The 13232-nt window shown below is 51.2% G+C and overlaps 1 protein-coding gene across 17 annotated transcripts in view; it reads right to left on the bottom strand.

Annotated features, from left to right (window-relative positions):
* The window catches only part of PHLDB1 (pleckstrin homology like domain family B member 1), a 62955-nt gene that overhangs the window by 26782 nt on the left and 22941 nt on the right, over positions 1-13232 (bottom strand). For 13 of the 17 annotated variants that reach the window (XM_074302290.1, XM_074302284.1, XM_074302285.1 and 10 more), the window contains 6 exons: positions 11502-12850; positions 7466-7747; positions 6669-6809; positions 6412-6549; positions 3145-3273; positions 2515-2670 (listed from right to left, as the gene is read on the bottom strand). In XM_074302290.1, the coding sequence (XP_074158391.1) occupies positions 2515-2670; positions 3145-3273; positions 6412-6549; positions 6669-6809; positions 7466-7747; positions 11502-12850 (2195 nt within the window). The remainder of the gene's footprint in view (positions 1-2514; positions 2671-3144; positions 3274-6411; positions 6550-6668; positions 6810-7465; positions 7748-11501; positions 12851-13232) is intronic. The other 4 variants (XM_074302286.1, XM_074302293.1, XM_074302295.1 and 1 more) reach the window with 1 other exon arrangement.

Raw genomic sequence — 13232 nt, 5'->3', positions numbered from 1 at the left:
AGACACAAAGCTTTACAACTGGATTGAGACTACAAAATACATAAATCACGTAGGCACATACTGTGCACCTAAACCTCACTCACGAGATTTAACCGAGTTTGTGGCTCTCCCCACAGGACATCAGAACTGTGAAATGACAAGACAAGATTGGAGAACTGTCTAAAAAGAGTAACAATGATGACAATGATGATGATAATATTTATATGACACTTTAATATCTGGAAAGTTCTCTATGTATAAAATTCCACTCTAAATAACAATCCTGTATTGTTGCTATTGTTCAGTCATTTTTAGATTGTGTCTTACTCTTTGTGACCTACTTTGGGGTTTTCTTAGCAAAGATATGGGTATGGTTTGACACATCCTCCAGCTTATCTTACCAATGAGCAAACTGAAGCAAACAGGTTTAAGTGACTTGTCCAGAATCACACAGCAAGTAAATAGATGGGGCAAGATTTGAACTCACGTACTCCAGACCCTAGCCAATGACTGCTTATCTGCCTGAGTTTATCTGCTGTCTACCTCCAACCTTCCCTCCTTGAGCAAACATTGAAGATAGGAAGATGAAGTGAAATCAGGTAGGTTCATCAGGAAGAAAACAGAGAAAATGGGAGAGCTAGATAGCTCCTAGTCCTTCCCAAAACTTGTCTGTTGAGTTTTAAGGTCCTTCCTCCCTTCTTCCTCTTCTATGTCACTATTCTCCTTTCCCATAACGCTTTTTTTTTTTAAACATACTGCTCTTTTTCTCCTGTCTCAAAGTCACTCACTCAGTCCAGGTCTTGCTCCTATTGTTTCTCCAATAAGTCACAACTCTTAACCTCCTGCAAAAGTCTTGTTCAGCCTTCATCTCTTCTTGGAGGGGCAGCTAAATGATGCAATGGATAGAGCTCTGAGATTGAAGCCAGAAAGATTTGAGTTCAAATCTGGCCTCAGAAACATACTAGGTACATGACTCTGGCTGTACAAGTCACTTAACCCTTATTTGCCTTAGTTCCTCATCTTTAAAATAGGGATACATAAAAGAAAGAAATGGCACAGCACTCCAGCATCTTTGCCAAGAAAACCCCAAGGACTTTATCCATGGAGTCATGTAGAGTCACAAACAACTAAACTGCAACAACTCTTCTAGGAAGCCTTCTCTAAATTAACCTTCTGCCAAGGATGAGGCAAGAATTGAGACAGAATTTTTGGTCCTCTTTGAAAATGAAGGACAAACAGTAACAACAACCCCCTTTCCTATTACTTTGCCCTCAGGTCTTTCTCAACTGCCTTAGAAATTTGTGTATCTTGTCTCCCAATGGATTGAAAGGGAAAGAACAGATTTTTCCCAGCCTTAGTCTCTGCTAAACTCCAGTCACATATCACCAATCACCTCTTGGACATCTTGAACTGGATGTCCCATCGACACTTCAAAGTTGAAATGTTCAAAATGGAATTCATTTCCCCCTCAACATCTCTTCCAGATTCATTATTACTATGAAAGGATACCACAATCTTCCCAGGAATCCAGGCTCAAAGCTTCCCTCTCACCCACACATATACTCTGATGGCAAGTTCATTATTCTTACCCTCACACAATTGTTGTTGGTTTTGCAAGGGTGAATGTTGAAAACAATATTTGCGTGTATTTTGTTTGGTAGAATTAACTTCTTCTCAATGACCTCCACTGGCTCTCCATTACCTCCAGAATCAAATAAAAATTTGGCATTTAAAAAATGCCTTCATCCTCTTGCCCCTTTTAATCTTTATTTTTATGCCTCAGTCCCTTTTACACGTTCTATAGTCCAGCCTCACTGGCCCATATTCAGTTCCTCTCTTTAAGCCTTTGCCTTAGCTGCCCACTCTACTTGCTCCCTTATTCCCACTTTGGTTACTCTGACTTCTTCCAAGACTCAGCTCAAACCTCAGCTTCTCCAGGAACTCTTACAACTCTTTTTGTCTCCTCCTTTCAATGATGTTCCGAATACTTGGCATGTGTGTGTGGAACATGTACCTAGTTACTCACGTTGTCTTACCTATTAGAATGGGAGTTCCTTTTGGTCAGAGGTCATGCTTTTCCCTATCTTTGTACCTCCAGCATCTAGCACAGTGCCTGGTTTATAGTAAGTGTATAATAAATACTCAATGAATGATAAATGTGGAAATACATTTACAATTGCACATGTTTAACCTACACTGGATTACTTGCTGTCTGGGGGAGGGGGTAGATGGAACGGGAGGGAGAAAAATTTAGAACAAGGTTTTGCAAGGGTGAATGTTGAAAACAATATTTGCGTGTATTTTGTAAAAAAAAAAATTGCTTAAACAAAGAATTATAAGTCTGAACAAATTTCCCTAAATCAATAAATAATTAAATAAATGCTCACTGACTGGCTCTCTGCTCCAGGCTGCCAAAATCCACTCGCCCAGAGTAGAACTCCACATCTACAAATAGCTCCGGACTAAGACTTGATTGCTCCCTGAGAAGGTAAGGGTCCAGGAAAAAGGATTTCAAGTGGGGGAGAGGGGTCCCACCTTTCTCTTAGCAATGCTCCGATGCAGCTCTGCCCTGTTGTGGAGCAGTCCCTGGCTTGCCAGCTCCCGCTCCTCCTCCAGACGGCTTTCCTTCTCCAGCTGCTGGAATTCCAAGTCTTCAAAGAGTTTTGTCTCTGTCTCTAGAGCTTCAGCCTCCTTTGATAACAATAGTTGGGGAAGAGGTTGGGACTCAATTGTAGTTCATTGTGCCCTGGGGCCTGGTGGGCCAGACTACCGGGGTAGTGGCGAGTATAAGGGCCACAAAGAGGTGTTCTGGGTAGCAAGATGCTTCTGGGATAAGGAGGGAAAAATACTCCACCCACCCTCCCCCTGGGCACAGCTGTACCCTTATGCCACTTTGCCTGGCACCAAAAGGGCATTGTGGAGCCCAGGCCAAAGGCAGCGGGAAATACAAAAAAATATAACTCAATAAGGGGGAGGGGAGGAAGATGGAAAGGGCCACGAAGTTCCACGAGCCCTCCTCTGCAGAGCCCTCATCCAGTGCACTGCCATCCTGCCCGATGGCACCGTCTACGCTGCTTCTTCTCTGCTGGAGGAAGGGCCCTTGAGGGCAGCTCCGAGATCATGGCAGGGGAGTCAGGATAGGGGCTAACGGTTTGTGAAACTGACCCTTCTCAGCTGCTCCTGTAACTGTTCCCGAACTGACTCGGGGCAGTTATCGAGCTGTGTCTTGAGCTCATCATACAGCGCCTGGCGGGCCTCCAGCTCACTCCGTCCCACGGCCAGCTCCACCCTCTCCTGGAGGGAGGTGGGGGGGAAGGGGTACACAACACAAAAAGGGGAAAAACAGAACACACACTTCTAACTCCATGCCATGCGGCTGAGGGTGGGAGAGGGGAGGGGATGGTGGGGGGAGGGAAGGGCAGAATGAGAGGAATAGGATAGAGGGAAGAGAGAGAAAGAAGAAAATAAAAGGAGGGGAGAAAGGATGAAAAGTGGAGAGAGGAAGATAGAAAAATAAAAGGAAAGAAAGAAGAAAGAAGAAGGAAAGGAGACGAGAGGAGAAAAAAATCTGAGTGGGGAACAGAATAGAGAAAAAGGACAATGGGGAAGGGAAAAGGTGGGGATTATGGATCAAGGCAGAAAAAGGAATGTGGAGGAATAGGAGAGAGGAATAACAGCAGAGGAGAAGGGAGGTTGGATGGGCTTTGGTCTCAAGAGGTTCCTAGAATTGGAACATTTTAAGCGGGTGCTGATGCCAACAGGTTGGTTTTCTTGCCAAACCAGCTGTGGTCATGATTTGTTCCCTATCACAAAATAGGGAGAATTTGGCTCCTTCCCGCCTTCCCACCCACCAGCACCCAGAGACCAAAGTCTAACCTGGGAAAGGGGATGAAATTAGTGGATATATGTATGGGGGGAGGGGAAGCTGAGGATATTAATGCAGCAGCTGACACAGAGGAGGGGACCCCAGCACCCTCTCCTCTATCCACCCTCCCACCCCCACCCCTCACTCAGCCTTCTTTTCCCTCCCACCCAGGATGTACAGAGATGCTGGCATCTGAGGTCTGAACCATGGGCTGGGCTGAGGACTGCAATTAATGTGGCCGTTGCCATGGTAATCAGAGCCCCAGGAATGGGTAAGGGGAGGAGGGTAAGTGGCTCAGTCTAGGGAGAGATGACACCTTTAGGGATGGGGGTGGGAAAGGAGGGGAGGAGTTGGTGAGTCACCCCATGGAAAAGATGGGCAGAGGAGAAACCATTATTACTGACTCCCAAGCCTGTGAGTCTGGGCTAGAAGAAGAGAGTTCATTGAGGCTAATCTGCCAGCCCCTTCATAGCTGGGAAGACCCTCTAAATAATCCCAGGGGGAAGACAAATCAGGAGGAGAGCCAGCAGAACCCTCCTAAGAGACTGGACATTAAATCCTAGGCACTCTGAAACGAGAGTAGGCTCAGGCTGCCAAGGAGGTTTGGGGCACATATCTCCTCCTCCCTTGTCATCCTCCTCCTCCTCCTCCCTGCCTGCAAGCTCTTAGGGTACAGCTTGCCTCTCTCTAGGGCTCAACTGGGGCGCCAACTCCTTTAGAATGTCTGCCTCTCCAGCTCCTTCCTCGGGGGCTTTCCCTCCGCCCCAGGAGCTGCCCCCAGACAGGGTCTCCTGCGAGGATTCTGGAGTCTTTAATATTTGGATACTGAATCTCAGTATAATAGTTTTCCTCCAAAAGCTTGTGTGTTTCATTTTGTGCATTAAAACCATAGCTCTGGGAAGGCTTCACCCTAGGGATCCATGACACAGAAAAGGATCGGGACTTCTGGATTAGGGAGAGAGCTCTCAGGCTGTGGACGTCGCTTTCCCTTCCTCTGCCCAATAAAGAAGCCCTGGGGAGGGCCCTAACACGGCTGTGCCATCTCTTTTTGCCCCGGATAAAGGGTCAAGTGGCTTGGGGCAGGGTTGGCTGCCTGCCCTTCCTCCAGAACACAGTTCCCACTACTCCTGACTGCTACAGTCTCTGCTCATGGTTTTCCTGACCCCACTTTATTTTATGCGTCCCTAATCATGGAATGATAAATACCTCAGTTATTTCTGCTTGTTCCTTATTCCCCCTCAACCCTCACTAGACAGTGAGCTCTGTGAAGCAGGGACTAGGTCTTGCGCGTCCCCCACATATACAGTGCCTAGCACGGTGCTCTGCAGAATAAGCCCCGAGGTACCTTAAAGCTCCTGATTGGGATTACGCTAAGGTAAGGCTCTTCTACGGGCACAACCCCTCTATGTCCCACAGAAGAGCATTGGACTTGTTTCCACCCCAGTTCCCTTCCCCCACTCTTTTCTACTTAGGGGCTCCGGGGTCCCACACCAAGAAGAGAAGGAAACAGAATTAGAGGGGAGAGCTCAGGGCACACAGGTGCCCATGGAGTTAGTGCAGAAGTGGACAAAGCCAGAGAGCTGCCCTATGGGCAGTGGGCACAACTCCTACTTAGGGCAGCACTGGCAGTTAAGACGGCATGCGGAGTGCCCACGACAATTATTAGAGAGGGTGTTAGTGCAGGCCTGGCTGGCAAGCATGAGATTAATCTGGCACAGACTTTGGGAGTGTGGTTTAGGGGACCCAGAGCCCAATGCTCCAAAAAGAAAAAAAAATCTTCAGGAAAAAAAAAAAAAGTTCCTCAAAAAAAGGAGAGAGAAAAAAAAAAAAAAAACAACTTGCAAAAGTTCCAGGAGGAAAGACCCTCAGAAAAAATAATATCAGATCCAGAAACAAATGCCTCCCTCTTCACTTGAGACCCCTTGGCTCGATGTTGGGCTCTTCAGGCTCAGCTGGCATGGCAATTGTGGGACGGAGGGCCCTGCAGGCTGGCACAACATCTGAAAGGTTTAGGGGCAGAAAGCTGGTTCCGTCTGGCATGAGGAAAACTGCGTATTCCAGAGGACAGGCACGGGGGCTAGGGTGGGAGGCACAAAAGGACAGGGGCCCAAGAAAGCAACATTGGGTGGTTGATTTTTTGAACCTGGGTCCATATTACAAGGGTCTGGGCATTAATTGGGCTTTGCCTGCCAGGGCACCAGGGACTAGGGCCTCGGCAAACCCGGGGGGGGGGCATTGAATACCGAACTACTCCTTTGTTCCAATGGTGTTTCTCCTACCAAAAAGGGGTTTTAGACCTTTGCAAAGGATAGGTCCAGGTACCATTAAGTGCCCAGGGGAAGCCAGCATCGGCAAAGTCCCTGACACCCAAAGGCAGCAGAGAGAGACCTAGAGAGAGGAGAGGCCCAGACACCAGCCCAGCACCCTGACAATGCCCCTGCCCAAGCTGGCGCCCTTCCCAAGGGGACAAGCTCCGTGGCCCAGGAGGCGGCGGTCCCGACACCGAGCCCCCTTTCTCACGGGCAGCGAGCACCTCAGACGGGCCAAGGGGCCTGCTCTCGGGTTACCTTGTCCCTCTCCTTCTGCATGCCCGTCTCCAGCACCAGCAGCTTCTCCTGCACCTGCTCCGCAGCTTTCTGCTCCTTCAGCAGCAGTGCCCGCTCTGCCTCCCGTTCCCCCTGAAGCAGCGCCCGTTCCATCTCGGCCTGTGGGCACAGCCCCGGGTCCGTGTCACATCGGGGGAGGGGGACAAGCCCTCAGTTCGGGGGAGCGGGTGGTTGGCGAGCCTCTCCCAGGCCACCAGCCAGTGCCCTGGAGCCCTCACCTCTCTCGCCGATTCCTGCAGCTGGTGCTCCAGCTCCTTCACTCTGCCCTTGAGCTGCTCCACACGCCCAAGAGCTTTCGCCCGCTCCTCCTCCAGGGCCAACAGCTCACTCTGGAGCTTGGAGTTCGGAGCATCTTCATGCTGCAGTACGGAGAAGCTGTAAGGCTTAGGGCACTTGGGCCTCCTCAGGGTCTCACACTGGGAAGTGTAGTCATCGGTCTGCACTGCCCTCCCCCACTTCCGCGCCCAAGGGACCCCGCAGAAAAAGCTGACTCATTACAGGGAGTAATAACTTATAGTCGGAATGCCAAATCTAGGTGGGGCCCCAAGGCCAAAGTTGGGGGTCATAAAAAGTTTATAGCCTACAAAACTTCAAAAACCATTCCCCGTCCCACATCTCCCTTCCACACTGGATACCCCTCTTGCCTCATCCACTCCCTTTCCTTCACCTCCCTTCTCTTCCCTCCAAGACCCTCTATCCCTGTTCTCAGCCTCCTTTTCCCATCATCCCCAGGCCCACTTCTCAGCTCTCTCATATTATGTCATCCCAAACTCGCTCACTTCCATCCCCAGGCCCTTCTCCTAGTCCCGGCCTCGGTAACCACCGCCCTTCCAGTCTCCACTCCCCAAATCTCCTCCCTTCCTGGACTCCTTCCCACCACCTCCCAGGCTATTTCTCTATTTCTGAACTTTCTTTCCATTCTTCCCCTGCCCTCCCTCCCTCCCCAGAATGAATGCCTCCGTCCCAGGCCTGTTTTTGCCCCTCACTAACCCGCCTCCCCACACCCCCCTCTCACCTCCTGCTGCGTGCTTTCTGTACTGCTGCACTCCTCCTTCAGATTCTCCTCATCGGAGCGCTCCACGCTCTCCCAGAGCCTCTGCGTGGTCCCGCCGGGCTCCTCAGGGCCCCGTCCGGAGGTCCCGGCTGCGCCGGGCAGGCTCCTGGAGGGCCTTCTGCCAGCCAGAGCCAAAGCCATGGCCGCTTCGCCGATGCTGGGCAGCTCCCCTCCCTCAGAGCCCCCGTCTGTCCGGCTGTACTCGGCACACAAGTTCAGGATGGTCTCCAGACGCTGGCGTTCCTAGGGGAGAGAGCAAGAAAGACTAAGGGCACGGCCCACCTCCCGTGCAGACGACGAGAAAGCTTGGGCCGCAGAATCTGGAACTGGAGGAGACCTCAGACGCTCTCCGCTCCTTCTCCCTCCAGTGCCTGGGAGACCCCAGCAAGCTGATACATCTCTCTGAGACTCGATTTCCCCATCTGAAAATGGAGGAGGTTGGACTAGGCGGCCCTGCTCCCTTCCCTGCTCCATCCACGGGAACGCCTCCCGATGGCCCACACTCTAGGCATAGGGAGGGGATTTTAGCAGATGGAGAGGTCCAGAGGGCAGCGATACAGCTATTCCTGGGAGCCTTCCAACCTGAGCCTAGAGCTCTATGCACTGTGACTGCCTTTCAGTGAGGTGGAAAGAGTGGGCACTGCCTAGGGTGCTGTGGCTTAGGGCTCCTACTCCTTCCCCCAGGCCCAACCTCCACAGCCCCCAGGAGAATGGGAAGGAGAGGAGAAATAAAGGACGGAACTCTAAAATGGGCTGAGCCACCATTCTTATCCCTCTTCCCCCAGCCCTCCTTCACTTTTCATTCTGCACCCAGCGGGCACTTGCAAAAAGAGCACACAGACATTCAGACATGCTGCCCGTCACATGGATAAAAACCCAGAGACGTATGGACAGGGACCTGGGCACAGACCAAGAAACAGACAAACCCCTTAAGGACAGGAATAGACCTTAATCTTTTCCTTCCTACCTCAGTCTCAAACCAACATGAGCCTTGGGTACCTGCCAATGGGTAGGGCTCATTCCCAATCCTACTGAAGGACTGACAGCTTTCCTGAGCCTGGCTCCCAGGCCTGGGTCTTTTATGTCCCATTGTACTGCGGTCTGACCCTCAATCCTTGGCTCTGTGGCCCCACCCCAGTCACCAGAACATAGACACCATGCTCTCTTGGGGCAACCTGAGGGAGGAGGGCCAACTCGTGCCCCTAAGATGTCCATGTACACCGTGGCATCTCCCCAAGCAAGAGGAGCTCCGCCCCCACCCCCCAAAAGAAACCGTGGCCCTAGCAAAGAGCTCTTCCTCCAGAGCCCTCTCCCCCCCACGGCACCTTTCCCCCTTCACCTCCCACCAGCTCACACCAATATCTCACCTGGCTTCCCTCCTGTTCTTTGCCCAGTTCCATGGCCAAAAAGACCCGGAACCCAGTCCCTCCACCCCCGGAGGCTGGGCCCTCTTTCCTCCTCCCCCTGCCTCAGGACACAGATAAGCAGCTGCTACAGAGATGGGAGGGGCGGGCAGTTTCCAAGCCTTAAAGTGGCAGGTTGGGACAGGTCAGGGCCTTGTGGATGTGTGAAGCTGGAGAAAAGAGACGGGACCCACTCCTCAGCTCCACAACCCACATTGGCTGTCCTCCTGGGACGGGGACATCCCAGGATCTAGTCTAGGCTGGCAAGAAAAGCTCAGGGGAGCCCCTCCTCAGGAGCGGGGAATTCTTTCCCAGATCTGAACAGAAATAGGAGGGGGAAGGAGGATAATACAGGCAAGTCTGCTCGTTCTCCTTCACGTTCTCCCACTTTCCCTGGGCCCTCCCTTTCCCTGAGCTATCCTGGGAATCCCAAGCCCCCACCCAGCTCAGTTGCCAGCTCAGAGACAGCTGCCCAGAGGCGTTCCCATCCCCCAGACCCTCCACACAGGGACAGAAAGACTGGCAGATCTGACCTTAGGGGCCCCCTAGTCAAGAGCTCCCTCTACTCTGTGAGCAGGGCCCTCCTCAGACCCTCTGGCCCCCTTTTGGCCAAGTGAGCCCTTTACCAGAGAACAAGAGGACAGAGAAGTATCTGAGCCCAGTCTGGTCCCGAGCAAGAGGCTGGATTACGGGGACAGAGAGAGGAGCCTGACAGAGAGTCATCCCTCTGCAAATCCCTCCTGTGCAAAGTCTGCCCTAACCCCAGCCCTTTATCACTTGGGCCGAGCCTTCTCTGCCTAATCACCTAAGCCTCCCCCTTTGTGAGAAAGAGAGGGGAATGCTATGGGAGGAGGGGGCGCAAAGATCCTCCCTGACTACAATCTTCAACAATGACGTTAATAATGATAACATTAATATCTAACTTCAAGAGCTTTAAGGTTTAAAGCACTTTCCTCATAACAACCGTCATGGCGGGTATTATATTTTATTATCATATCTGCTCCCCCTTTTAAAAATAAGAAAATTGAGACTTTGAAGGTTGAATATCTTATTTATGGTCGCACAGCCAGTAATATTTAGAAATCATAAAGTTCTTTATAAATGAGAGTGCTAGAAAGATTTGTGACTCTAAGTGTCACACATGGTAACACTCCTGAGTGGACCAGACCAGAATAAAATGCAAATGGAAAATATTTAACAAAATACATAAAAACATGATGTAGATGATATTACATTGGGGGGAAGTAATTGGGGTTAAGTGAAATCACTTAGTGATTCACTAAGTAAAAGCCCAAGGTCACAAAGCTAGTACTATGTATTTGAGGCTCTGTTTGAACTCAGGTCCTCCTGACTTCCCAGTCAGTGCTCTATTCCCTGCACTGTCACATTAGCTGACACAAAGATATTACATTTTAAAACTAAATCAATATTCGGCCCAAATGGATCATTATGTATAAATAAGTGGTCTCTAGTTCTACTTGAGTTTGACACCACCACCAATGGATCCTATTTGGTAAAGAATCAGAAAATGAGTGGATGCCCATCAATAGTTGAATAAAAGATGGTATATGAAAGTAATTTAATATTATTGATCTATAAAAAATGATGAACAAGCTGATTTTAGAAAAGCCTGAAAAGATTTACATGAACTGATGCTAAGTGAAGCAAGCAGAACCAGAAAAACAGTATACACTTCAACAGCAAAATTGTGTGATGATCAATTATGAGAAAATTGGCTCTTCTCAACAATTCCAATAAACTTTGGATAAAAAATCCCAAATGCATCCAGAGAGAGAATCATGAAGACTGCACACAGATTGAAGTATACTATTTTCTTCTGGTTTTTTTTTCCCTTCATGGTTTTTCCCTTTTGTTCTGGTTTTTCTCTCCCAACATGGATCATATGGAAATATTAAAAAGTGAATGTACATGTATAACCTAAAATTTTTTTTTAAAAAATAGAACCTACTTCACAGGGATATTATGAGGCTCAAATGAAATAATGTATAGAAAGTGCTTTGCAACCCTTAAAATACTAATTACACTTATTTAAATGTTAGATATTATTTGTAGTCATCATTATTGTCATATCAGATGTCAAAAGAAAGAGTATGAACTCAGATCTCCTGGCCCCAGGCTTCTAAAGATCCTCACCACTCCTGTCAGAAAACTATGCACACTGTAACCATACAACCATACACCAAAAAAATCAAAAGTGAAGCAACAAAATTATAAAGATGAAGCATGTCTTACTTCAAGAAAGAGAAAGGAGGATACACCCCGGGTGCTGAGTCTGCTTTGATACCTGGGTCTAAATCTGATCAGTGCCTCAGGACCCCCATTTTTTCCCCATTATGTGTTTTTGGATTCTTTCAGTGCATCAGTTGTGCTGATTTTTTTTTTCTTCTTTAAAATACTAATTGTTGTATGGAACAGTTTTCTGACAGGGGACAAGGGAAGTATAACGGAAATCACTGTGATGAAGTTAGAAACCGAAGATATTAATAAAAACTTTGGAAACGCATTTTGGGTCTCTTCTGGGTCGGACATTCGGGGGCACCTGGGAAAAGCCCCCTCCCCCCAGGCTTACTCACCAGCCGCTCCATCTCCTGCTCCCGCAGCCGCTCCTGCCTCTGGCGCCGGTGGTACTCCAGGAGGTCATCTTCATTGTCACTAATTTCAGTGATGCTGTTCTTTCTCTCCCGGGGCATTGGTACCCGGAGCTCCCCACTCGAGAGCTTCCTCTGGGCCCGAGGACTCTGTCGGGGTGAGGCTCCCGTTAAGGAGCCAAGGCTGTAGGCCGGGCTCAGTCCACCACCGAAGCTGCCCTTTCGGGGCATCAGGGGCTCTCCAAGTGTGGGCGAGGGGCTCCTCGTCCTACGGCCCCTCCCACCCAACGGGAGGGTGAAGTCTTCAGAGGAGGAGGTGTGTGCTGCCCAGCGGCGGGTCCTGGGGCTCTCGGCCGTTTCCCTGGCTAGCTTCGTGTCTGGCGTAGCGCGAGCAGGCATGGGGGACAGGGGGGAGGCCCTCCGAGACAGGGACGGGCTCAGGGGTGGGAGCTCGCGCATGCTCTCCGGACCGCCCCGACGGCCCAGGCGAGGACTCTCTGGTGGCTGCAGGGACCGGGGGGCCATCCCGTCCGAGAAGGTCCTTCCTACCAGCTGGCGCGAGGGACTGGCCGTCATTGCTCGCTCGGGGCCTGGCAGCTCCCGGAAAGGGCTAGGGGGCCGCTCCTGGAGGGTGCTGGCCTTGCTCCGGGGGGCGGGGATGGGAGGCTGGAACTTGGGACTGCCAGGAATACTGGGGGACTGGCTTCGCACACTGCCGTCGGGGTATTCGCTCAGGCTGATGGCCACGACCGGGAGCGACACCCCCAGCCGCGGGCTCTCCGTGGCCTTGCGAGCCTCTGCCAGCACAGTGGCAGCAGGACTATCAGTCAGCAGACCTCGGCGCCCTGGGCTGGGCGGCCCCTCGTGGAGCCCCTTCCTGCCCAGCCGGGGACTGTCTGAGGGGCGAGCAGCACCAGGTCGGAGCTGTGGGGGCTGTAAGGCCAGATGGTAGCTGGAGGAGCGAGCAGGGACCAGAGGGGGCACGGCCAGGCTCGGCTCCTGTCCTCCAGGTGAGTGGCTGGCGCAGCTGCCACTACTGGCCGGGGAGGAGAGAGGAGAAAAGGGGGGAGAGGTGTTCTCATAGCTGGAGCCCACAGACATGGCCCCTGGGCTAATAGGTGGCGAGAGTGTGTAGCGCCCACCATTGGAGAGGGGGGAGCCCGCGGGGACCTTCTTGCCAGGGGCCCCCGGCTCCTCCAGCACCAGGGAGTCCATGATGTCCTGTAGGTCCTTCTCAATGGAGCTCACCAGGGAGCTGTGGCTGGCGCAAGCGGCATGACCCCGGGTGGGGGGCTGAGGGGGGTGGTTCCCATTCACCAGGCTCTCTGACTCAGCTGGGACAGAGCAGAGTGAGGTCACGGGGTAAGTCAGGTCCGAATCTCTTACTGCGTCCGTACCTGGTCCCTGCCACCCAGCCCACTTTCCCTTTCCTCTCCAGTGCACACGGGAGACCAGGCTCCAGGCCAGGCTCTAATTCTAGCTATCTGTATGACTTCAAATGACTTAACCTCCCCGAGCCTCAATTTCCTCACTTGTAAAGAGAGAATACCCGATTAACTTCCGTCTAAGTTCTATCCTGGTTCCCAGAGAACGGTAGAGAGTAGAGTTGTGGAGAATGAAGCCCTGGACATTCCCGATCCTAAAACTAAAACCTCTCAGTGCCTTGGTTCCCCCCATTCCCCCTACTTCATCTACCCCACTGCAAGGAGGGTAGGT

The sequence above is a fragment of the Sminthopsis crassicaudata genome, chromosome 3, assembly GCF_048593235.1.
Source record: "Sminthopsis crassicaudata isolate SCR6 chromosome 3, ASM4859323v1, whole genome shotgun sequence".
Taxonomy (NCBI): Eukaryota; Metazoa; Chordata; class Mammalia; order Dasyuromorphia; family Dasyuridae; genus Sminthopsis; species Sminthopsis crassicaudata.
The sequence above is the reverse complement of the archived record's forward strand: the minus strand, read 5'-3'. Positions and strand labels throughout refer to the sequence as shown.